The following is a 25,401-nucleotide window of genomic DNA, read 5'->3' on the forward strand; positions in this document are numbered from 1 at the left end:
TTCGATGCACAGTTGTGTTTATTTTACACTTTTTACAGTTACATAAAGGCAACAAGAGGATGAACAGTATAGTGTCCTAACTTAAAGTTAATGGTGCATTTCAAAAAAGACAAGGTTGTGGGGAGAAAAATACTATAGTTTAATATTACAAAAGTTTCAATAGATGCTTTGGTGCCAATGGAGAGTTAACTTGCCTCTTCCAGTATCTCCATGGCTGCTAGAAAATCATTTAAAAAGGAAATAATAAAATGTTACTTGATTTTTAAAATGAATTTCCTAGCACAAGAATTGCTAGGTCACAAGTACCAGCAAGAGATTGTTATACACAAAAAAAAATATCAATGCACTTTCTACCACGAAATGTTCTAAATGTCATCATAAAACTCATTTTCAGAACTTTATACTTCAATGTAATTAAATGGATATCATAGATATTTATGGATCAATTCGGTTTAGTGCAGAGTACAAACTGTATACAATTTGCAATCTGTTCAAGGGTAAAGCCAACATTTCTAAAGGACAACTGCATCATTTCCATGGTAGAACTTTTCTTCAGATAAATACTGGCACACTCCCCATGCCCTGCTAAATTGCCATGTAATTTTGAGAAATGTGTTGCAGGAACTCCATTCTCTCACCATCTCTCATATCCCCAAGAAGCTTAAAGACATTTTGTCTTGTTATTGCCATTTTTCTAGCACAATTGTGCTAGAATTGTGCTGTAGGTTTTCTATGTTTTCTAATTACATACGAGGATAATAATGAATTGTGTAAAATAGTGTCTGAAAACTAAAAGATCTAGGGTAATACCTGGGTTCAGTAGAAATAAAATGCTCATGGTTTTGGTTGCAAAAACAAACCAAACCATTTAATAAAAAACTAGTTAATTCATAAAAATAATACAATCCAAACCCCTAGTCATGAATGCCCAAAGGCTTATACTTTTGCACATAATTCACAAACCCCAGAGTATATCATACACTGAAAGACTTCAAACATCATAACAACCATACAAGACAAAGCAATATTAAAATCACAGACATCCTAGAAGAATATCAAAACTGGTATACCAAATGTGTGCAATAATCAAAGACTAAAAAGGTAACCATTTGCATTATTTCTCCCAAGTTCCACAAGTTACAGACTGCAGGTGATCCAGTAACAAGGATATGGTCATTCTGGGAGCTTTCTTCCTATGTTCATAGTTTATCACTGAAAGGAAGAATTTAGAAAAGGTCACAAACCAAATAATTTGCATCTTTTTAAAAATACCAGGATAACTACTTAATAAGAGTCAAATCTCAATTATATTTCAGCAAACCTTAGGTTTCAGGAAATTACTGAGCAGCTGGCTACAATATCATGCAGAAAAAGCCACATGATATTAACATTCTAAAAATAAACATATCAAAATAATATGCAGGTCAACTAATCAGTCAAATTCACTAATTGCCTGTTCCAACACTTCTACATGGTGCTACCCCAATCACACCACCAAGCTGCTGAATGGTGGTTGACTGCCAGTGAAGGAGACATGTAGATTGTTCTGGATGATGAAGTTAGGCAACTTGGACCCTCAAAAGCCCTGCTGCAGGTTGCATTATCTCAGCATGGAGTTTACAGATAAAGGCTTCAGGTCACAGCATGGTGAAAAACATTTTAAAGGCCAACAAGTTTGGGATAAAATGCTACTGGCCATCCTAGTTGTCTGTTGAGTCAGAACACTGGACTGCTGCAACATCAGATCATCAGCCTGAATTAATTCATCTCCTCCATAAGAAAAATCCAGAGATCAAATATCACCTGAACGAACAAGGTTGGTGTAAGCAACAAACAATCTGCAGGAAGAATTCAGTGGGTCAAGCAGCATCAGTGGGAGGGAAGGAATCATCAGGACTCCTTCTCCCAGTGACCCACCAAGTCCCTCCACATTCCAGCATCTGCAATCTCATGTATCCAAGATTGCTTTAAGATTTGAATTCAAAGAAAAAGGTTTTCCTCATTTTACCTTTAAAAAAAAACTTACCTATCTAACTGATTGATGATCTCCTGCACCCTTCCAACTAGTTTTTCATATTCTAAGGGGCTGCTCTCGATGATATTGTGAAGTTTGGCCATGTAAGTATCAAGTGTTCCTTCGGTTGGCGTTTCTCCAGTGCCTAATTACAAAAAAAAAGTAGATGGGAATGTCTGGTCATTCTGATAATGCAGCTAGACTAAACAGATCTGCAACAATTATGCATTATTCTCTGCTAGGCTAGCATAGCAAGAAACAAGGTCTCTTAGATTTAATGTCCATGTATTGAAAGGCTCCTACATAGTAGAAAAATAAGATGGATGTTGATTTATGGAAAAGTTTCAAGAAATACATTCAAGCAGAAAAAACAAAGCAACAATGTCTACCAGCAATCACACCCTTACACACCACCAAACCCTGGCAAACATCAAGTCACCAAAAGGTACAATGGACTTTCTAACAATATACAAATCCTGTAGAACGAGGATTCAGATTCTGAGCTGGGCAAGGAGAGATGGAGTATAATATTTTGTTTACTCAATAAGAGAAAAACCTATAGCCTTCAGATTAGTGCATTTAAAATAAAGAGACCAGAGTGCCCCCATCTGGACAGACTGACAAATAATGAGTATCAAAAGTTTAAGTGCAAACATTAAGCAAACAAACCCAGGTTGAACATTAGCTGACTTATTTTCTAAAGAAAAGGTCACCAGCCTTTGGAATAGGTTCCCGTAGTGTGTATAGGTTTGCTGTAAGCATTCAAAGATTAGCTGGATTGGCTGTGGCACATACAAGGCAATGGGATAACATGACTGATGTTTGGTGGGTCTCCAGAAAACAGATCTGATCATCTTCAACAGAAGGTGAGGTGGGAGTGAAAAATAAGGAAATACCTTTTCCTCTGTACTCCCTAAATTGACCAAGATTTTTCTCCCTGTAGAATCCCACCCCTCCCCAAATTAAATTTTCCCAGAGAATCAAAGAGAAAAGATTGCTTGCCAGTAAGTGATGGCAATCATGATGTTCAATTACTCCTCGATCACATGGAACATTCAGTTGATCAACTGACAAAAGTGTAGCAGTTAGCACGACGCTATTACAGCACCAGTGATTGGGGTTCGATTCCCGCTGTAAGGAGTTTGTACGTTCTCCCATGTCTGCGTGGGTTTCCTCTGGGTGCTCCGGTTTCCTCCCACATTCTAAAAGACGTACGGGTAGGTTAATTTGGGTTTAAAATGGGCGGCATGGACTCGTTGGGCCAGAAGGGCCTGTTACCACGTTGTAAATAAAATTTTAAAATTTAATCACTTTCCAATCTCATCCACCCCCCAATGTATCCAATTATTAGAATCTTGTGATCATTCAGTTGCAGTTAACATGGAAAGTAGCTCTCTAGGTGTTGAGAAGCTGCCATTTCACTTCCTCAAAAATTACTCCATGCGAAAAAACAGGTAGTTATAATTTTGATATATTTATTTCTTAGTCAACTTGGTAAATTCATGAATGAAGTAGCTGCATGAAAGTTATCATGCTCAGTTTATCTTCATTATTAGGTATTATGGGACAGAGATTTGTATTGACCATTTACAGAGGAAAGGCAAGAGACATCAAGTTACAAGAGGTGCTCAGCCTCTGAAGGTGCCTATTCTGAGATATCAACAGCATACTGCAGTTCAATAACTGAAGTTCGGTGACTTGGTTCTGGAGGAAACGCATCATAAGGTGAACAGCTTCCTATTTGTCCTGTAGATTAGTTCTACTCCAGTATGAAGCTTGTTCTACACAAGGTGCAGCATTGCCAATGAGAAACATGTTGCAAGATGAACATCATTTTACACCGAGTGAGAGTTTCTGGTGAACTCATTTGTTAAGATCACAGCTTGCATGCCATCATGAAGCAGGTACATGGAGACATATTTGCAGACAGCCAATTTGAAAAGGACCCTCCAGACCCTTCTGAGATGAAATTGAGGCTTTTTGCAAGAACTGTAATTATTTTTTAAAAAACTGTGCATGGTTAGTGCTGCTCCCTGGATTTCTCTTGGCTGAATCTCACACTGAACATCATGCCCTTTTACCTCCAGCTGGACAGAATCCACACTCCGATCTGACAAATGGCTCCAACTACTGGGTGGAGGCCCTGGGTGGAGACTTGGCATGGGGCAAACAAGGTGGGCATAATTATGATATCTGGCATTCCTTTTCTTTCTGGACATCCAGACTTGCCATCACAGTTAGAGGCGGTGACAAGGCTGGACCAAGTAGCTAATTGTTGGATACAGTCATGGGTGCTTGCATCAATTACAAAAACATGGTCAAGAACTTCAGTATTTTTTCCAGTGAGCACTGACCATCTCTGTCTGTCCATGACAAGTTCAAATCCATTTTTGGCTCCTAATGGGGTAGCCCTTCCATGTTTGGGTTGGTTCCATGTATTGACACCACTGAAGAATCGATACTCAAGCCACCAGCAATTCATTCACCGTAGCATATGAAAAAACCAAGGTCCTCTACCAACATGCTCCCTTTGACAAAAGGTCAACTAGATTTGGAAAATGTAGACCACTTGCATTTCTCCAGAGCCATCTCTCAGTGAAGGTAGACATTGCTGCAGAGGCCACCAAAAGAATAAGGAGAGAATATGCCACTACAAGAGTTCTGAAAGTGGATATATGAAAAACAAAAATCACAGATGCTAGAAATCCAAAATTTAAAAAACAGAAAATGCTGGAAACACTGTCAAAAGAGAAATAGTTAACATTCAAGACCCTTTGTCAGACTTTAACCTGAAACATTAACTCTTTCTACAGGTACTCTCTAACTTGCTGTGCACTTCCAACATTTCAGGTGGCCAGTGGTAATATTTCTGAAAGTGGATAACTACTTAGTTATTGTAGTTATATCCTTAGGACAAAAATACAACAGGTTTCACACCATCTCTCTTCCCCTCCCAGACTAATACAATGATCATACTGGTAACACTAGGAAAGTCAGACCAGATAAAAGCTGTTAGAACAACAATAAAAATACACTCCAATTTACTCGTTATTTGGAAAGATCTGAAGATTTACTTAAGCAAGTGCTTGCATCTTTTAGTATAATTTTCTTTTAAACCCCTTCTATTTCTCACCTGGTATGGGAACAGAAGCAAAGCTGGCAGTCAGGGCCTGTCGTACAGCTTGCAACTGGTGCTGCAGTGTCAATGTTTGTCTCTCTTCCAGTGCCAACTCCTGTTCCAATTTCTCTTTGGCATTATTCATACTCTCTATGTGTTTTTGCAAGATAATATTCTGCTCTTCAAATTCTACATTTGACTTTCTTAATTTTCGCAATTCTGATTCACGCGCTGCAAGAGAAACAGAAACAATTAGATTCACATTTCAGGCTTCAAAACAAGACAAGCAATTTCTCTTTTTTCCATTAAACAACTTCAAATTCCAGAAGATCAGGTTGTCACTTTCCTCAACATTTTGCTCCAGTTAATGTACATTTTCAAAAACAAGTATACAGCAGTAGTAGAAACCAGCACTCCTGCATTCCAAACACTTGTAAATCGTGGAATCGCAGTTTAAAGCAATTTAAAGTATTTTTAGAGCAAAGGGTGAATATTTCTAGGTTATGATGAGATTCATGGGGGCGGGGGAAGAAAGAATTCAAAACAACTCAGAACCAAAGCATACTGCAAATGTTTAATTTAAAAAAGACCCAATCATACTGATATCAATGCTTTGAAACAGATCCCTAACAATGCAGATAGTTCATGCCATTCTAAAGAGCACAAGGGGGAAATACCAAAAAAAAATGATGAAAACAACTTCATAACAACTAATATACATTTAGGGTAAACAGGCCTAGAATTTGGAGTTAGCAGCTAGCTACTGACCACAAAGTTTCTCAGAGATCTGGCCATCCCTGTGGCAAGAATTTAGTTTCTGACAGCTGCTGCTATCAATTCAGTGGGATCTGTAAAATGCCCAGCAACTTCAACATTACAGGAAAAGAATTTTGACAGATTGCATTCCACAAGGCACAAATTAATCTTTTAATTTATATGCTAAATAAACATTGAAACAAACACTTGATTAAAGTAGAAACTGAAATATCAAATAAGCATTTTAAAAGTAAAAGTTGTTCAAAATCAGATTAAGATCTTCATGCAAAGAATTTGCTCAAAATTATTTTTCCAAGAAAGGCCAAATAGGTTAATCAATAAATACAGCTTAGCAGTCTAGTGTTGTCAAATCTCATGTCATAACACAGTAGATTTTAGGATATTATACCATGGGTCGAGTTCAAATATCTAAAAGCAAAACAGGACAGATGCTGGAAGTCTGAAATTGAAGCAAAATACTCAGCAATCAGGCAGCATTAATGGAGCAAACTTTCAGGTCACTGATGCCTGTTTACTCACTTCTAATAAAAGGTTATTGATCGAAAACAGTAACAGTTTATTTCCACAGTTGCTGCCTGACCTGTTGAGTATTTCCACCATGTTTTGTTTTATTTCATAAATATCTTAACTTCACATCCCTCTGAGCTATTTCCTTTGATTGCAACGAGGCAGGAAACAGTGCAGTCCACTCTCAACAATTTAGGGATTTCCACATTAAACAATGTGTTACGGATATCTCAAAGTTACTGGAGTAATGAGGGCAAATGTGCTTATTACCATAAGGTAATTCCTTTAAAGCAACCATACATCCAAGTATAGAATAATCCTCAATTGCTTTACTCCATAGAATCATAGAACAGTAAGCACAATATAGGCCCTTTGGCCCACCACGTTGTGCCAACCTTTAAACCTTGCCCAAGACATCTAACACCTTCCTCCCACATATCCCTCTATTCTAAATTCCTCCATATGCTTATCTAGCAACCTCTTGAATTTGACCAATGTACCTGCCTCCACCACTGCCCCAGGCAGCGCATTCCATGCCCTAACCACCCTTTGGGTAAAAAACCTTCCTCTGATATCTCCCTTGAACTTCCCACCCATAACTTTAAAGCCATGCCCTCTTGTGTTGAGCATTGGTGCCCTGGGAAAGAGGTGCTGGCTGTTCACTATCTATTCCTCTTAATATTTTTTTATATATACATGTCTATCATGTCTCTCCTCATCCTCTCCAAAGAGTAAAGCTCTAGCTCCCTCAGTCTCTCCTCATAATGCATATTCTCTAAACCAAGCAGCATCCCGGTAAATCTCCTCTGCACCCTTTCCAATGCTTCCACATCCTCCCTGTAATGAGGTGTCCCGAACTGGACACAGTACTCCAAGTGTGGTCTAACCAGAGTTTTGTAGTGCTGCATCATTACCTTGTGGCTCTTAAACTCAATCCCACGACTTATGAAAGCTAACATCCCATAAGCTTTCTTAACTACCCTATCCACCTGTGAGGCAACTTTCAGAGATCTGTGGATATGGACCCCTAGATCCCTCTGCTCCTCCACACTACCCAGGATCCTGCCATTAACTTTGCACTCTGCCTTGGAGTTTGTCCTTCCAAAGTGTACCACCTCACACTTCTCCGGACTGAACTCCATCTGCCACTTCTCAGCCCAGCCCTGCATCCTATCAATGTCCACACTGATGAATATCCTATGCAGCTCACAACTTGGACACTTACAGCCTAACCTTCCACAGCTGTTCCAGATAGCCGAAGAGATTGATGAAATAACGCACTAGTGTTTTGAATTATTTTAAATGCAAAGGAAACTGAACTATTTTTAATATATCCTTGAGGACAATATTTACATCATACAGCTCTTTAAAAATAATTTCATTGCAATTACTTCATACCAAAATGATCAAAAGACATTAGGTCCATGTTTAGTTCAACAGCTAATTGATAAGAATTACCAGTTGAGCATGTGTCACAAGCCTTGCTCATTTATAATACCCTCAGATAAGACCATACACTTGCTACATTTTCAGCCCACATGAACCATCCATCTTCTGACCCTACAGCTACCCATCAGACAGACTGGTCATTTTTCATTTTAATTAGCTTGGTGTGCGCTGGAAATCACATTATCTGATTTTAAAGGAATGTAATCCTGCCTTCATCCACAAATTGGGAACTTTTTTTTCTATATTTTCCTTTCCCACATGTTTATCTATAGCCTTGGACCTTGCATTTTTGGAGTAATTATTAATATTTACCATACTTAAATAAGAATCTCTTAACCAGTTGCTTTCTAAAATCAGATGTTGAATATTCCATTTTTTAAAAATTCTAACATTTATCATTAATGGTTACTATTTGTCATTGCTTAAAGTTTTGCTATCTTGATTTTTACATAAACTTCCCAGTATCCCAATATCATGGCAGAGACTAGGCAACTAGATCAAGCACCAATCCTAGGGTCATCTTGGCTTGCACCTCAGCGTCATTGGGGCTAAGCTCCAAGCAGAATTGTTCTTAGATTTCCAACAGATAGCACAATGCGGAAAGTCAATTTGTATCAAAATACCTTTGGTCTGGTCAAGGAACTCTTCTGTAAAAATTGGGGTATCAAACATAGAAATCCTGTCTGGTGCATCATCAGTGATCTAAATTACAAAAACAGACAAAACATGTCTCAAAAACTGATTTTAATTAATATTTTTACATATCTTTAACATCACAAAAGAATACAGAGCCATCATCCCTGTGAATCAACAGCAAAGTGAGTCTTAAGCCAGTGATGTGCCAAGACTGGAGACAAGAGACTGCAGATGCTGGACTCTGGAGCAACACACGAACAGTTGAAGGAACTCAGTGGGTCAGGCTGCATTTACAGAGGCCCTTCAGGTCGAGATTCTTCATCTTGACTAAAAACCCAGTCCAGCTGAAGGGTCTCGGCCTGAAATGTCAACTGTCCGTTTTCCTCCATGGATGCTGCCTGACCCACTGAGTTCCTCCAGCACTTTTGTATGATGAACCAAGGCTGGATGGGGGAAGGTGGTCCAGTCATTCAGTTATTTCTCAGTTGTCTGCCATAGTTAAAGTCCTCATTACACTCAAGTTTAAAAAAGTATCGATGCCACACAAGATCCTTTCTACAGAAAGGATGAATTGGGGCAGTGGGAGAAAACACCACAGAACCTGTGGATTTCAGTGGGGAGCCCGCCTGGCAGATCAGAAGGTAACAGGGATGGCAATTTATTTGTTTTGAATTACTTTTACTCTGACATTTCCAATCAACTAACTTTAAAACATTTAAGATATTTAAACACTTAAATTGAAGTAACGTCAGAGACATTTAAATATTTAAAGTACTTGACCGCTTTGAAAAAAAGTAACAGCTTTTTGCTAAAGCCTCTCAGGGGTGTTCCAGGAGTGGGTTTCTGCAGTATGGTACCCAAGACTTGGTTATTGTCCAATACACAATAAGTGCTGGAGGAACTCAGCAGGTCATCTGGCTTCTGCCCTCTTCTTTTCCAGTCCTGATGAAGGTCTCGGCCCGAAACGTCCACTGTTTATTTCCCTCCATAGGTGCTACCTGACCTGCTGAGTTCCTCCAGCACTTATTGTGTATTGCTCCAGATTCCAGCATCCAGAAATTGTGTCTTGGTTATTGTCCAGATTTGTTGCCCGACTCGAGGGTGCAGAGGGCCAGTACAATGCTCAAGGATTCTGGGGACATGCTGATCCAGCAAGATCTGGCCCACCATAAAAATACAAATTTCAGTTTCAAAATTCTTATAGCTCACCTTAGGGACTGGTCCATTAACACCTGACCACAATTCTTCTGAAATTATAAAATTAAAAAAAAAATCAAATTCTCTTTTAAATGAGAGGCTACATAACAATTTGCATTACATCCTTAAAGTCCAACCTGCTTTACAGCAGTGTTGTTAAACAAAATGTGACGCTGCACTACACAAGATGCCAGAATAAAGTGAACAAAGCCTGGTCAAAGAAGCAAGTTTCAAGTTGCATCTGAGAGGAGGAAAGGTGGAGAAATATTAGGTGGGGAATTTTAGAGCATAGAGTCTAGGTAGCTGAAGACACAGCAGCCAAAGCATGGAGAGACCAGAAATGGTAGTGCAATGTTCACTGAGGACTGCTGGCCTGGGAGAAGGTCTGATGGCAAAGCCATTGAGGGATTTGAAAATAACATGAGAAATTTTTAAAATCAAAGTCAGACAGCTAAGTCAGAGACTGTAGGAACAGCAATGGGTGAATGTGGCCATAAATTGAACAAGGTTTTCTTTTACCCTTTGGTTCATTGAAATTCCCCTCAAATCAGTGATTTTCAGCTGATTCCATCACAAAGGTTGCATTATTGCACCCAGTAGTAGAGCAAATCATCACTAACAAGTCCCGATTTCCACATTCAACTACATACTTTACAGTGCCTTAACATTAACAGCAAAAGGAAGAGTCTCCCTGTTAATAACCTAGGACAGTTGCTGTACGTCAATAATGTAATGTGGAGAGAAAATATGCTCATTTGTCAAGATTCTCAAAGTGTTTTAATCAGATTTACAATTAGATGACAACTTCACAAGTGTCAATTTTGAGACAGTTAAAATCCAACAACAGCAGCAAGTTTTACCAGTTTGCCCTTGCAACTTCTGATCCAATAGGAGCAGAGCTACTCAATGAAGTGGTAGAAATGTTAAAATCTTAAATACCTGTAAGGACTTAATTTGAATTTTAAAAAATATTGATATTTGAATTTGAAGATGCTATCCCAATGCTGGTTGGTGATATTGTTTTCCCATCCAGAATCCTACCTTTCTTCAGTTTCTTCTCCTGGATTTTTTGTGCACTCATCTTATATGCCTCAGTTTGCTGAAATTCTTTAAGTTCTTTTAGATATTGTTGCTTGTCTTTTTCTGCTTCATCCAGATAACGCTAAGACAGAAGAAATGAAAATGTTCAAATCATATCTCCATGGCAAATAAAAAGCAGTACTGACAACATATATAATGAGCTCAAGGCTATGGATCATTTGTTTTGACCCTGTTCAGCTCACTAGGAAGCACTTGGCATTCAGAGGTTTCTGGCTGGTGCTGCAATTCACATTTGTCATTTGTTTCTGATACTTGGAAGAGTTAACAGTTGCTTCTTGATTACCACCACACAGTTACAACAGCAGTTATGACTTATTACAAATTTATACAATTCCATTTGTAAGTTCTTAATGTATTCTTTACATTCTGGAACTGAAGTAGGTGAAAATGACTTCATTTACGTTCTCTCAATTTACATTAGAAGGCCTCAACTACAATATACAACTGCAACACATACCTGCTTTTCCAAAGCAGGAAGTTTGCTCCATTCATTTCCGAGCATGCGGGTGATTTCTGGGAACGGCAGGTCTGGGTGTTGCATACGAATTTGCTCTCGACGCTCATTGAGGAACCGGACATACCCAGTTACTGGTGCCTTAGGGCCATTGGGCAAAACCTTCTTCCTTTTCTTTCCTTTTGGCCAGCCCCGCTTTTTCACTACACGTTGCTGCAGGTAATGAGAAAACAAAATCAATCTAGGTTTTCTGAATCGTGCATTGTATGTCTAATCAGAATACAGGAAGAGATCAAGCCCATCAAAACTCACCGTATGAGCCACCTTCTCAACATACACCAATTTTATAATCTGAGAAATTCACAGAGCAGTTTAGATTAATTTATCTAACACATTTCAAGAAACAGAGCCTGATAATATTTATTCTTGACATTGGTATGATTACAGGAATGCACCCAGTTCCTAGATTCAGGTTTTACTCGAAGCTTATGAAAAAAAGGTATACAGATTATATAATGCAAAACAATTTGTATAGAAGTAGGAAGAACTAGATGGAGACCCCAGAGACACTCCAACAGGCCCAAAATCCTTTGGCATGGTCAAAAAGCTACACTATTTTCTACATTTTAGGAACAAAGTTAATACTTGTTCTTGCCTAACGAAGACTTTGGCAAAATAACTGACATGCTCTGAATAATTGATTAGACTTATAAAAGACCTTCAATAAGCCCATTGATGATTGTACATTAATTGTTCCAACTATCCACTATTAGAGCTGAGTGAATGAGAATTTTACACCTTCAGACTTTCCTTCATTTTAACCTTTTACTTCTGCTGGTCTCATTTTCCACATTGCTCAGACTACTACATTCAATCTTTAGCAACCAGTGGATCTCCCATGCACACCACTTTTAAAAATGACTTTGAACCATAAGAAAATGAAGGCACACCAAATGAGGGCACGGTGGTAGCACTGTGATGAAGTTACAAGACTGGAAACCCCGAGGCCTGGGTCAACAATGCCAAGACAAGAGTTCAAATCCCACCATGGAATGTAAAGAAAAAGACTAGCCAGTATTGGTTATGGCAACAACAAACTTACTGGACTGTCATTAAACCCCACCCAATCAGGATCACTAATATCCTCTGGGGTGAAAATCTGCCATCCTTACCCACAGCAATGTTGTTGACTCTTACAGGGCCCACCTAGACACGGTTCAGGACAGTTAGAGATGGGCAACAAAGGCCAGCCTTGCCCACAACTCCCACATCCCATGGAATAATGAAAATAAACAATAATAAAAGTACAAGGACAAGTTATGGGGATATATTATTAACTTTGTCAGCATGAAAAAAAGGCTTTCCATGTTCCAGCTGTTCTTCCCCCCCCCACCCCCAAAATTAAATAGGGCATTCAGTCCCTTGAATCTATTCTGTCATTCAATAAAATCATGGCTGATCTTCTGTCTCAATGCCTCTTTCCTCAATTGATCCCAAACCCCTCGATTCCCTTAATATCCAAAAATCTATCAATTCCCATCTTGAATATACTCAATAACATTTCCAAAGATTCACTATCCTCTGGGGAGAGAAATTTTATCTCACATTTACTGAATGGCCAACCCTTTCTTGTGAGACTATGAACCCCTGGTTTCAAAACACTGCCAGGGGAAACATCATCCCTGTATCCATCTTGTCACATCAAGTATTTTTGCATCTTTCAATGACATCACTTTTCATTTTGAAGACCGAAAGCAGATTGGGCCTTCATTACCCACTCTCTCCATCAATGGGCAATTGCCTCATCCCTGGAATCAATCTGGCAAGCCTTTGCTGAACTTGCTCTGTAGCAAGTATTTTCTTCCTTGGGTAGGGAGATCAGCACAGTACCTAATATACCAGGTGTAGTCTCATCATACCCCTATATAATTGCAGTAAAATATTTCTACACTTGTAGTCAAATTTTCTTGCGATTAAAACCAACATAACATTTGCAATTGCTTGCTATACCTGCATGTTAAATTTCACTGATGCGTGTACAAGGATACATAGTCTCCCAAAACACAACACTTAATCCCCTCAATGTAAAAAAAATACAACAATAAAAGTGGATGGCTTCATATGTTCCCATTACATTCCAGCTGCCACACCCATTCATTCAGGCCACCTTAAACCTCACTGAAACATCTCTGCATCCTCCTCACAGCTCACACTGCCACCCAAGCTTTGTATAATCAGCAAACCTAGTTGCATTACACTTGGTTCTCTCATTCAAGTCATTGATAAACACTGAACCGTACTGGCCCCAACACCAATCCCTGTAGCACCCCATTTTTAAGAGACTCCCAACCCAAAAATGACCTGTTTAATTCCCACCTTTTACTCACCACCAACCAATTCTCACTAGTATATTATCTCCAATCCCATCTGCTCAAATTTTATTTTATAGCCAGTTGTGTGACATCCTAGCAAGGGCCTGCTGCGAGTCCAAATACAATACAATCAAATGGTATTGGCATGTTATTGTCACTTGTACTGAGGTACAGTGAAAAAAACTTGTCTTGCACACCATTCGTACAGATCAATTCATTACATTGTATTGAAGTAGTACAGGGTAAAAACAATAACAAAATAGAGTAAAGTGTCACAACAACAGAGGAAATGCAGTGCCGATAGACAATAAGGTGCAAGGTCATAACAAGGTAGACTGTGAGGTCAAGAATCCATCTTATTGTACAAGGGAACCATTCAATAGTCTTACAACAGCAAAATAGAAGCTGTGCTTGAGCCTGGTGGTACGTGCCCTCAGACTCCTGTATCTTCAGCCTGATGGGAGAGGGGAGTAGAGAGAATGACCTGGGTGGGTGGGGTCTTTGATCATGCTGGCTGCTTCACTGAAGCAGCGAGAAGTGTAGACAGAGTCCATGGAGGGGAGGCTGGTTTCCGTCATTTGCTGGGCTGTGTCCATAACACTCTGCGGTTTCTTGCAGTCCTGGGCAGAGCAGTTGCCATACCAAGCTGTGATGCATTCAGATAGGATGCTTTCTATGGTGCATTGATAAAAGTTAGTGAGCGTCAAAGGGGACGTGCCAAGTTTCTTTAGCCTCCTGAGGAAGTAGAGGTGCTGGTGAGCTTTCTTGGCCATGGCATCTATGTGGTTGGACCAGGACAAGCTATTGGTGATATTCACTCCAAGGAACTTGAAGCTCTTAACCCTCTCGACCTTGGCACCATTGATGTAGACAGGCTCATGTGCACTGCCCCCCTTTCTGAAGTTAATGACCAGCTCTTTTGTTTTGCTGACATTGAGGGAAAGGTTGTTGTCATGACATCATGTCACTCAGCTCTATCTCCTTCCTGTACTCCAACACCTCATTATTTGAGGTGCAGCTGACTATGGTGGCATCACCTACAAACTTGTAGATGGAGTTAGAGCAGAATCTGGCCACGCAATCATGACTGTATAGGAAGTGGCGTAGAGGGCTGAGGACACAGTCTTATGGGGCACCAATGTTGGGAATAATCATGCTGGAGGTATTGCTGCCTGTCCTCACTGATTGCAGTCTGTTGGTCAGAAAGTCAAGGATCCAGTTGCAGAGGAGTGTGTTGAGTCCCAGGTCTTGGAGGTCGGTGATGAGTTTGCTTGGGATTATTGTATTGAAGGCAGAGCTGTAGTCAATAATCAATAGTCTAACACGGGTGGCTTTACTGTCCAGATGCTCCAGAAATGCCTTGCCCTTACCTATTCTGAAAGATGCAGTCTCAAAAATCTCCTCCAATGTGTCAAACACATTTTCCTTTTAATAAATCCATGCTGATTCTGCCCAATCCTATCATTCCACCCCCCCCCCCCCCCCCCCACTCCAAGCATGCTATTACCACTTTTTTAATAGACTCAAGCGTCTTGCCTTTACTTTTCCCAATACAACTTTGTATCTGTCCACGTCTCTGGGCACAGACTATTTCTGGCTGCAGTATGTCTCAAACTCTGCTGAGAGGGGGAAAAAAAAAAGAGGGGGAAAAGGTTGGTCTAAAGAACAAGATGTGTGCAGATATTTGTAATCTGTTTAAAAACTATATAGTGTGGCAGGTGCTCAATGGGCAAAACAATCAGTACCTAAACCATGTCTGATCTACTTGGTGTGTAGATTTTTTACATTAGATTTGATTCAATTAATCATGCAGGTTAAAGCTATATCAGTCTCCAGATCTTGCATACAAGACTGTTACATGGCTACTACAAATTGACAATGACATACGTTCAGACAGACAAAATGCTGACACAGAATTAATGAATTCTGAACAGATCACAGTTTATCAATCATATACTTACCTCTTCCTCGCCATTATTTCCACCACCAGCTACACTTTTGTCAGATTGCTTGTGAGTTGGTTGACTTTTGGAACTCTCCACAACTTCTTGCTTAATAACAGTCTGCAACACTCCATTGTGATTGAAAGCTTTAGAGGCTAGGCTCCTATATGTTAAATATACATATATGATAAATGCAGTCTAGTAGTTTAAAGCAAAATAAACACACATCACAATACACATCTCATAATGCAATAAATTATATTCAGGACCACCAACTGCCATTCTTATGCATGATTAAAACAAACACTTTTTACATTTCTTTTTAAACAATTCAATGCTGAACAGATCTGTAATCAGCATACTGGCACTTACACCAAGGAATGGATAGCACCAAAGGCTTAATATAGTGGTATTATTTATGTAGTTTGTACAGAACCCAAGATTCCATACACGCAGCCAGCAAACCAAAAGAAGCCCCCTTGACTGCTTTATGTGCTACATGGCTGGTCATGCTTCTCCTCCATCCCATTAGCTGGGGCCATACCAAAAGCAATCATAATGGCTACAAGGACCAGGAAGGCTGCATTGTGACAAGCCCCTCCTTCCACAGTCTCCAGTAGGCTGACAATGACTTCTAGCAACAAGGACTTCAGGTAATTGATTAGGTTATGGAGTTGCCCAATTGTCTCAGCTAGCACTCCTTGCTGCTACTGAAGTTTGGACAGGACTACATTAGGCCCGTTGGCTCACATCTTCTGTTTTATCATGTAACTCATTCAATTTCCCTCCTACCCTCCCCCATGCCCTAAATGAAGCTTTAAAACCACACTGTTGAGTCTGGAGCTCAAGGTTAAAAATGCTCTTACTTTCAGATAATTTAACAAAACTGGAAATGTGGCCCTGCCCAATTCACCTTGGAGTCATGTCAGTTTGTATTTCCTAGCATTTTTTGCCCCTCACCATTCTGACAGTGTGTGGTTTTGCAGATAATTAGTCATCTCGTGGTATCTCATTCAAGAGCCCAGAAATATCTATGTGCAAGCTTAGCTGTGAATGTAACCAAGCCATATGACAATGGGCCACAGTCAGTGATGGTGGAGTGAAGTGATTTGGGTGTGCACAAGAGGTCAGAATTGGAGGAACAGTGAGACTAGAGGTTGTAAAACTGGCAATGAGAGGGAGGAGCAGGCCATGAAGGACTGGAATATTGAGATGAGAATTTTACATTATGTCAGTGGAGGTTAAAAGTCCAAAGAGATTTTCACTGGACCAAAAATATTGGTGATCCATTACTGTTTAAAGTAATTCATATTTTTGAACTCAATTTTTTTTAAACAAACAGCCCTAGTTATGAAATTAACCTGCATTTTTCAAATACTTACCACATTAGTGATTCCAATTTATTATGCAAAGAGATGACTTATATTTCCATTTAAACCGTTCACCATTATTCCATTTATACATGTACAGAACAGCCAGTTATATAAAATTGTGAGTTCTTTATAGAGCACCTTTCAACTCCAGTTCAATGCTTCCTAATATTCTTATAGCAAATAAAGTACTTTGACAAGTAGATAGTTAATGCATTTATAATATAAAATACAAGAAACAGTTGCCAGTTGGAACACAGAATACTTCCTCCAGCAACAAATGGTTTAGTATTGTTGACAAGGAATTGGTATTAGCTAGGGCACTGGGGATAACTCCACTATTCTTCAAGATTGTGTCATGGAACATTTCACATCCTGAGAGAGCAAACAGGCCTCAGTTTAATAATTCCTATCAATGATCCAATCCAAAAATTAAAATTTTCAGAAATATAGTTGCTAAATTCAGTGCTGAACAATCTTGGACTGAAACCATGATTTGAGAAAGTTATATGCATATGATATTGAAGTCAATATATATTATTTTGAGAGACATACAAATGATTGCACAATTTCTATTAAATTTTCCCACTGGTTAAGCTGTCATTCTACAATTATTTAATAAATAAAAGTTTACAACAAAAAAGGGAGACCACAAGACAAAGGAGCAGAAGTAGGCCATTCGGCCCATCAAGCCTGCTCCATGAGCTAAACTAAAACTATTCCTATCTAGCCCCAATTTCCGGCCTTATCCCCATATCCCTTGATACCTTGACTAATTAGATACCTATCAAATCTCCTCCTTAAACACTCCCAAAGATCGGGCCTCCACAGCTGTATGTGGCAAAGAATTCCATGAATTCACACACTGGAACAGGTGGATCCAGTCATATGTGCATGGGATAGCCACTTATAGAATATAGAACATTTATAACCAGGGAACAGATCTGAAACCACCTGGGAGGAAGATCAGAGAGGAGCAGAGGAGAAACCTTTTCAAATTGTTGGTGGCAGGGTTCTGCAAGAGTGGCAGAGACAGAAACCCTCAGCACATTTAAGAAACACTTTAAGTACCATAACCTACATGGATATGGATCAGAACCTGGAACTTTGGTTTAGGCCATTTAACTTTTTACCAGCATAGACAAGATGGGCCAAATGGTCTCCTTTACCCTCTCATTTTGTTTTTAAAAGATTTTTTTTTAATTCATAAGGAGTGACAAATATAAACATTACAAATTGCAATAAATCTGAATGGCAATTATAATTTCACATGCAGAACCAAAACTGATAGGGTATTTAAAGTGCTCAGACTAAAAATAACTGTTAAACTTTAGATTTGAAATTCAAAATGCAGACTATCCAAATTGATACAATTTCACATGCACAACCAAAATAACTAACATTTTCAAATCAGTTTTTAAAAACTGAATCCACTAAAGAGACATCTTCACCAAAAATATTACTATACTTGTGACACTGCAGCATTAATTTTAAGCCATTCACAATTTCATAAACTGATGACACACAACTACTTCACTGCCACCATTTGTGACCCCTTCACTAGCTCTAATTCCTCGTGATTCACAAGCAGCAGGATTTCCGTCCAACTATGGAGAAGTTGAAGCCAGTACCTTCAGATTTTGCTACAAACACCAGTCCCTAATCATTCTCCCCAGTTCTCTTCCCGAGGACAGTCCAAATGAGGATGCACTGGATGGTTTACCACCTTGGCATCCTGAGCTTCCAGCCACATATCCTTTTCTTTTCTATGATCGATTACTTACAGCTTTCTGCTTGTGCACCAGTTCACCTTCTGCTGAAACTATCATTCTTCTTCTTTTACTTCTAGTATTAATGAATTTCTGGAAGAGAAACAGTGCTGGACAAACCTACTGGAATTTATTTAAGGATGTAACTGGCAGAACCAGTAGATGTGGTGTACTCAGATTTTCAGGAATCTTTCGATAAAGTTCCACATAAGAATGTTAATGCACAAAATAAAGCACATGGTATTGAGGGTAATGTATTAGCATTGATAGAACCTGGAGTTTAGAGAGAGAAACAGAGGAATAAACGGGCTGCTTTTAGGGTGGCTAGCAGTAACTAGTGGCAATCAGTGCTTGGACCTCAGCTATTCATAACTTAAATCAATGATCTGGATGATGGAAGTTTACTGATGACACCAAATTGGGTGGGATCATGAATCATAAGAACACAAACTTCAAGGCTACATAAACAAATTCAGCAAGTAGGCAAAACTACGGAAGATTCAATATAATGTGGAAAAGTTCATATGGTAGGAAAGACAGAAAAGCGACATGTTACTTAAATTGTGCTAGATTGGAAAGTGCTGATGCAGAGAGAAACTTGGGCATCCTTGTGTACCAGTCATTGAACACAATGGAGCAAGAATGTCTTACTGCAAGTATACAGGGCCTTGGTGTGACCATACCCAGGTATTACGTGCAGTTTTGGTCTCCTTAGAAAGAATATACTTGAAATAGAGGGAAGGCAGTGGAGTTTCAACAGACTGACTCCTGGGACATGGGACTGCAAAAAAAAAGATAAATCCTGTCAACTAGCTTTGTATTCACTATGGCCTAAGAAGGAGAGGAGAATTGATTGAAACGTACAATATTTTGAATGTATAAAATACTGATACTGGACATGTGGAGGATGTGTCCCCCAACTGGTTTGTCTGATACAGGGGTCACAGTCTCAGGTCATAGGACTAGAGTTTTACGACTGAGAGGAGAAATTTCTTCACTCAGCATAAACTCGCTACTACAAAGAACTATGGAGGCAAAGTCTCTGAATTTCTAGGAAGGAAATAGATAAATTTCTAGATGAATAAAGCATTAAGGTTTGGAGGAGAGAGCTGGAATAAAGCATTAAGGTAGATGATTAGCCACAATCATAGTGAATGACAAATCAGGTTCAAAGCATTGAATGGCCAATACACAAACTCCACCTCTATTGAAATCTTTCTATCCTCTCTGCATCTATCTTTGCCAATATTTATAAAAAGGAAATTATATCTTTTAGTCAGAAATGGATGACATGGTATTTAACTGATTTGAAATCTATTGCTAGAGTTCTGCCCACACACCATCTCTACATCTGTAACGCTTTTCCCCTTTTAGTTTCAAGTTTCTTACTCTTACTAATTTAAAGCTTTAGACCATCTTTAGGATTATTTGAAAGTTGTGACAAGAACTGCAAAACCACTCTCAAGCATCCGTTCCATTTTCTCCACTTTTAGCTCAGCCTTTTTTTTTAAAAAATTAAGTCTTTGCAAGTATTTGCCAATTTTTTTCCTCCAAGTTAAAATGGCACAATACAAATGTAATTCATTTAACTGACAGAAGGCGCAGAAGTCTTAAAATTGCTGCTATTTTTTCCAAAATATTTCAACATACAAATTAAACTACATTTTCAAGAATTAAAAGATTATATAAACAATCTACTTACCCAGCCATAACTACAGATTCTTTATTATTTTGCGACATTGTAATAGGAGAATCTATGACAATTTAAGAAATTTAAATATTAAAAAATCTACATGTCATTGTGGTATCAGTCAGTAATAAAATACAAAATCTAATTAGAAATACATTATGAAAATCTGTATTCACCCTCTTACTTCCCAGTTACCAATGCAAAGCTAGTTACCTATCGGGCATCTTTAGCATTTCTTATTCCAGTTTCAATAATTAAAAGGCAAATACAGATTCAGTTTTTATATGATCAATAGGACTTGCCACAATAGGCTTCCACAGACACAGACGAGAAGCAAAAAGTAGAACTTACCAGATTAATCTCTCTCCTACAGGTTCAGCTCCATCTCATAGGGCAGCCTTCCTGCAGACATAAATGGAGGAGGAATGAATAGAATTGAACAACAAGTTATCTCTGATTGCTATCAAGAAATATGACCACCGGTACTGAAAGCAAGAAAGTCCAAAATAGTTCTGCGAAACTCATATAGTCAGTTCATTTTACAAAGTTAGTATGGCATGTTAAATATGTGCTTACAACATTAGCACAAAGCACAAAATAAAACATCTAGAATAGTACAGGCAACCCCCACGTTATGGCAGTTCTGGTAACAAATTCACCTTTACAGAATTCACAAATGACCACCAAAAGTCTGGGATAGGGAATAAAAACTCACTTACAAAATCTATGTGAAAAAGAAGTGAACAATTTTTTCCCCCAGCTTATATTTGTTGATGCACTGATGATGTGGCTTTGCATTATGGAAAATTACAACATGGACCATTTTCAAGGAACACAATCCCATGCCCAAACACCACCCCACCTCCAATGCCACCCAACACCACACAGGGAGTGTCTGTCTGTATTGTCAATTTTTAGAGTTAATTCAAAACAAAGAAATCACACTAGTGAATATGTTTCTTTAAGGTTTATTGCTTTCTTTCCCTGCACATTTATCTTGATATTCTTTAACTTTTATATTTAACTTTCAATGTTAAAAAAGTACTTACTATTAAAAACTTTAGTTGAAGATATTTAATACTCGTATTCCTCTAATTTGAAGATAATATTACTTAGTTAACATTATCCCTGATAATTAACTAGCTTTATATTCACATCAGTTTAATAAGTGGTTATTTGATGTCACAATAAGTTTACATGATCAATCAGCTGAACAGAAGGAATTTTCATGAACCCAGGTTAAAATGCCCGGAAACCTGTCCTATCAATAATTTGGAACTAGATTAATTAAACACAAAATCACAAGCAAATCATGCAGGAACAGTCCTGAAGTTTCACTCATTTTAAATTATATCATACTTTACAATAATATGGTCTACAATTACATAAAAGTAAAAAGGGTATAAGCAGGCACAAACAATGAACATATAAATTGAATTTTGTTCTCAAATTGATCTGCTATGACTTTAAATCAGTTTAACATCTCAAAATATTTACAGCTGGTAAATCTTAAGTAGAAAAACAGATGCTTTAAAATAACTACTAAAATATTAAGAATAATTTAATAAAATCAACATTCTGAATATGACAGTATCTATCATTGTCCAGTTTTGTGCTAGTTGGCCATTGAACCCATGATAGCTATCTGATTAGCATAGCTTTTCCCCCCCAATGGTCCTCACATTTTTACCCCTTTGGCTATCGAATTGCCCTGTGAAAGTTGCTATTATATACAAATAAGTTATTTCACATAAAAATATATGTAAGACTGTCAGAATACCTCTCTCCCTTTAGATTACAGGAACACTATGGTTAAGTTACTGGACTAACATTCAGAAGTATAAACTATTGAATTGGACACATGAATCCCACCATGTCAACTGGATTGTTGTAAAAACCCTCTACATCCTTCAGGAAAGAAGTTTCCCAACCTACCCAGTCTGGCCTATGCAACTTTAGACCCACTAATTCTTAACTGCCTCCTCAGTTCAAGCATTGAGATTGACAATAAATGTGAGGCCTTGCCAGTGACACTCACATCTGACAAAAAGAATGGGCAGTTTTATTTAAGAAGCATCTTCCCGCAGCAATTCCCTGTTGTCACACCCATTCCCTACTGGATTCTCATCATACCATGTTCTTTTTAGACTTGACTGTTCCAACATTCTCCAATTCCCTTTCCCAAAAACTTACCTCATTCCAACCTGTGAAGCCTGCATCCCAACTCTCACCAAGTCCTGATCGTCCATTAACTTGTAAGTATTTACTCTGGCTCATGGCCCAACATCCTAATTTTAAAATCCCTCCATGCCCCATCCCCTCCCAACTTTTATAAACACCTACAAACCTCCAAAAGTAATCAGTGCTGCTCAAATTCTACCCTCTAATGCACATCCAAATTTAATCACACCACTATTGGTTTAACAATTCCACACTCTGAAATTCCTTCCCTAAATCCCTCTAAAACATTCCTCAAAACCTCTGAGGAAGCTTCTTCCTTAGCAGTTGTTACGTCTGTGTGGATTGGCATCAAATTTTGATTGAGAACACTCTAGTGAAACATTCTTAGAGCAGTTTCACTCCACCTAAAGGTACTATTCAAAAAGTCAATATCATCATCAATACATTATGAATCATTAAAGCTCAATGATAAAACTATACAAAATAAATTGTTATTAGCATTATGACTGGAGTAGAATTATTTGTATTAAAAGGCACCATATAATGAAGCAACAAACAACATGCAGGAGGAACTCAACAGGTCAGGCAGCATCTGTAGAGGGAAACGGACTGTCAACATCTCAGGTCAAGCCCTTGATCTAGGCTGTCACTATATAATGAAAATTGTTGCTGTCAGCTACATATTGGACTGATTCAAGGCACTGCGTTCAATGTTAATTGAATGTCAATGTCCACAAGGCTGAAACATTCCCCCTCTAATTTTAAAGCTATGTCCTCCAGTATTGGACATTCCTGGGAAAGAGACTATATACCACATCCATACCTCTCAATTTTATATACTTCTGTCAGGTATCCCCTCACACTCCAATGTACAGAGAAAACAATCCAAGTTTGTCACATTAAAAATTGTTGTGCCCAACACGTTGTCAATGAACTCAACAAAACCCTCAGCAGCAACAAACAGCTGGAGGGACTCAGCAGCTCGAGCAACCTCTGTGGGAGGTGAACCCACAGATGGTTGCTCCACATTCTGGCACCTGCAGTCTCTTTGTCTCCTCTGCTAGTCAGGCAGCCCCCAGATCTCAGTGCCCCCCACCCACTCCCCCCCCCAGAAATCTCAGTGCCCCCCACCCACTCCCCCCCCCCGGGAATCTCAGTGCCCCCCACCCACTTCCCCCCCCCCCGGGAATCTCAGTGCCCCCCACCCACTTCCCCCCCCCCCGGGAATCTCAGTGCCCCCCACCCACTTCCCCCCCCCCGGGGATCTCAGTGCCCCCCCCCCTCCGGGGATCTCAGTGCCCCCCCCCCTCCGGGGATCTCAGTGCCCCCCACCCACTTCCCCTCCCCCCGGGATCTCAGTGCCCCCCACCCACTTCCCCTCCCCCCGGGATCTCAGTGCCCCCCACCCACTTCCCCTCCCCCCGGGATCTCAGTGCCCCCCCCCACCTGAGGACCTCAGTGCCCCCCCCCACCTGAGGACCTCAGTGCCCCCCCCCCACCTGAGGACCTCAGTCCACCCCCCCCCGGCCACTCATTTCCCCCCCTCCACCAGCCACTGGCGCGCATGCGCAGCCAGCCCCGCCGCAGCCTCTCCCCCGGCCGTTAACTCTCCTCCTCCCCCCCCCCCCCCCCCCCCCCGACGCCGCCCGTTCCCGCGGGGAACGTCAGGCGGCATTTTTAACGAACAAAACAACGTAAATCCGAGCCACTCCGAGCGACGCCATTCCCCCCTCCCCCGGCACCACAGAGCCGACCCGGTGCGGCACGATTACCGCACCTCGCCCCGTCAGCAACGCCCGCTTGTCTGGCATCGCACACGCCCCGAGTACCTGCGTGTGTGAAGCCGCCGGCCGTTACCGGGAGTTCACCGCCCGCCGCCCCGTCAACGAGCCGCAGAAACGACTGACAACCGCCGGCCGCCCCTGTCCTTGTGTAAGGCGGCTCCTCCGCAACCAACCCGGCTACCGGAAGCGCACGCCCACCTCCGCTCCTATTGGATCAGGCTGGGTCCAATATTTACATATGTAAAGCGCTCCCGCTTTCTCTCACTCGTGAGTGGATGGTTGGAGTGTCAACCACGCAAAAAAAAACCCTCACCGTGCTGTACTATCAGGTTAGGTTGTAGCCCGGACCAATAGGAAGCCGCCATGCAAATGAGGCAGGGCTCATGCCCCGCCCACTGGCTGCTGCAATTCCAGAACCACAAAATTGATGCAAAACACAGTCAGTTGGCAGCTGTGACCACTGCCCTCCTTAAATGCTTCTGAGTCCTACACAGTTGTGGAAGGAAACTCAGAGCGTTGCAGAGGTAATCACTGATGCCGCCTCTGCAAAATCCTCCAAATCCACTGCGAAAAGAAAACAAATTGCTGGAGGGACTCCACCATCAAGGAGATCTTCAAGTAGGCGGCATCCATCACTAAAGAGCCTCACCAGCCGGGACATGCCCTCTTCTCGTTACTACCATCGGGGAGGAGGTACAGGAGCCTGAAGACCCACACTCAACGATTCAGGAACAGCTTCTTCCCCTCCGCCATCAGTTTTCTGAATGGTCCATGAACCCATGAACACTACCTCGTTATTTCTTTTTGTTTGCACTATTTATTTATTTTGTAATTCATAGTAATTTTTATGTCTTTACACTGTACTGCTGCCGCAAAACAACAAATTTCACGTTACATAAGGTAGTGTTAATAAACCTGATGCTGATTCTGAGCTCAGCAGGTCAAACAGCATCTATGGAGGCAGTGAGATGGTCAACATTTCATAACGAGACCCTGCATCATAGAACATAGAATAATACAGCACGGGAACAGCCCCCAT

The 25,401-nt window shown here is 40.1% G+C and overlaps 1 protein-coding gene across 1 annotated transcript; it reads right to left on the reverse strand.

The window, feature by feature from the left end:
• On the reverse strand, positions 1 to 24,570 carry hmg20b (high mobility group 20B). Its single transcript, XM_052037830.1, has 11 exons — positions 24,408 to 24,570; positions 20,749 to 20,799; positions 20,410 to 20,461; positions 15,587 to 15,731; positions 11,257 to 11,466; positions 10,740 to 10,860; positions 9,711 to 9,748; positions 8,489 to 8,567; positions 5,148 to 5,363; positions 2,027 to 2,159; positions 1 to 1,212 (listed from the first exon to the last, which is right to left on the reverse strand). Exons 3-11 carry the CDS (start codon positions 20,445 to 20,447, stop codon positions 1,200 to 1,202), a joined length of 993 nt encoding a protein of 330 aa, XP_051893790.1. The 5' UTR covers positions 20,448 to 20,461; positions 20,749 to 20,799; positions 24,408 to 24,570; the 3' UTR covers positions 1 to 1,199.
• Between the last annotated feature and the right edge of the window lie 831 nt (positions 24,571 to 25,401).

The sequence above is a fragment of the Pristis pectinata genome, chromosome 24 (assembly GCF_009764475.1).
Source record: "Pristis pectinata isolate sPriPec2 chromosome 24, sPriPec2.1.pri, whole genome shotgun sequence".
In the NCBI taxonomy this organism is placed as follows: Eukaryota; Metazoa; Chordata; class Chondrichthyes; order Rhinopristiformes; family Pristidae; genus Pristis; species Pristis pectinata.

Bases quoted from the DNA above. Each gene is read 5' to 3' on its own strand.
- hmg20b (XM_052037830.1), bottom strand. From the start codon at position 20,447: ATGTCGCAAAATAATAAAGAATCTGTAGTTATGGCTGG. The intron at 11,467-15,586 runs GTAAGTATATGA...CATTACCTGCAG, and splicing joins GAAATAATGGCGAGGAAGAG to CAACGTGTAGTGAAAAAGCG. The intron at 8,568-9,710 runs GTGAGCTATAAG...TTTGTAATTTAG, and splicing joins TTAATGGACCAGTCCCTAAG to ATCACTGATGATGCACCAGA.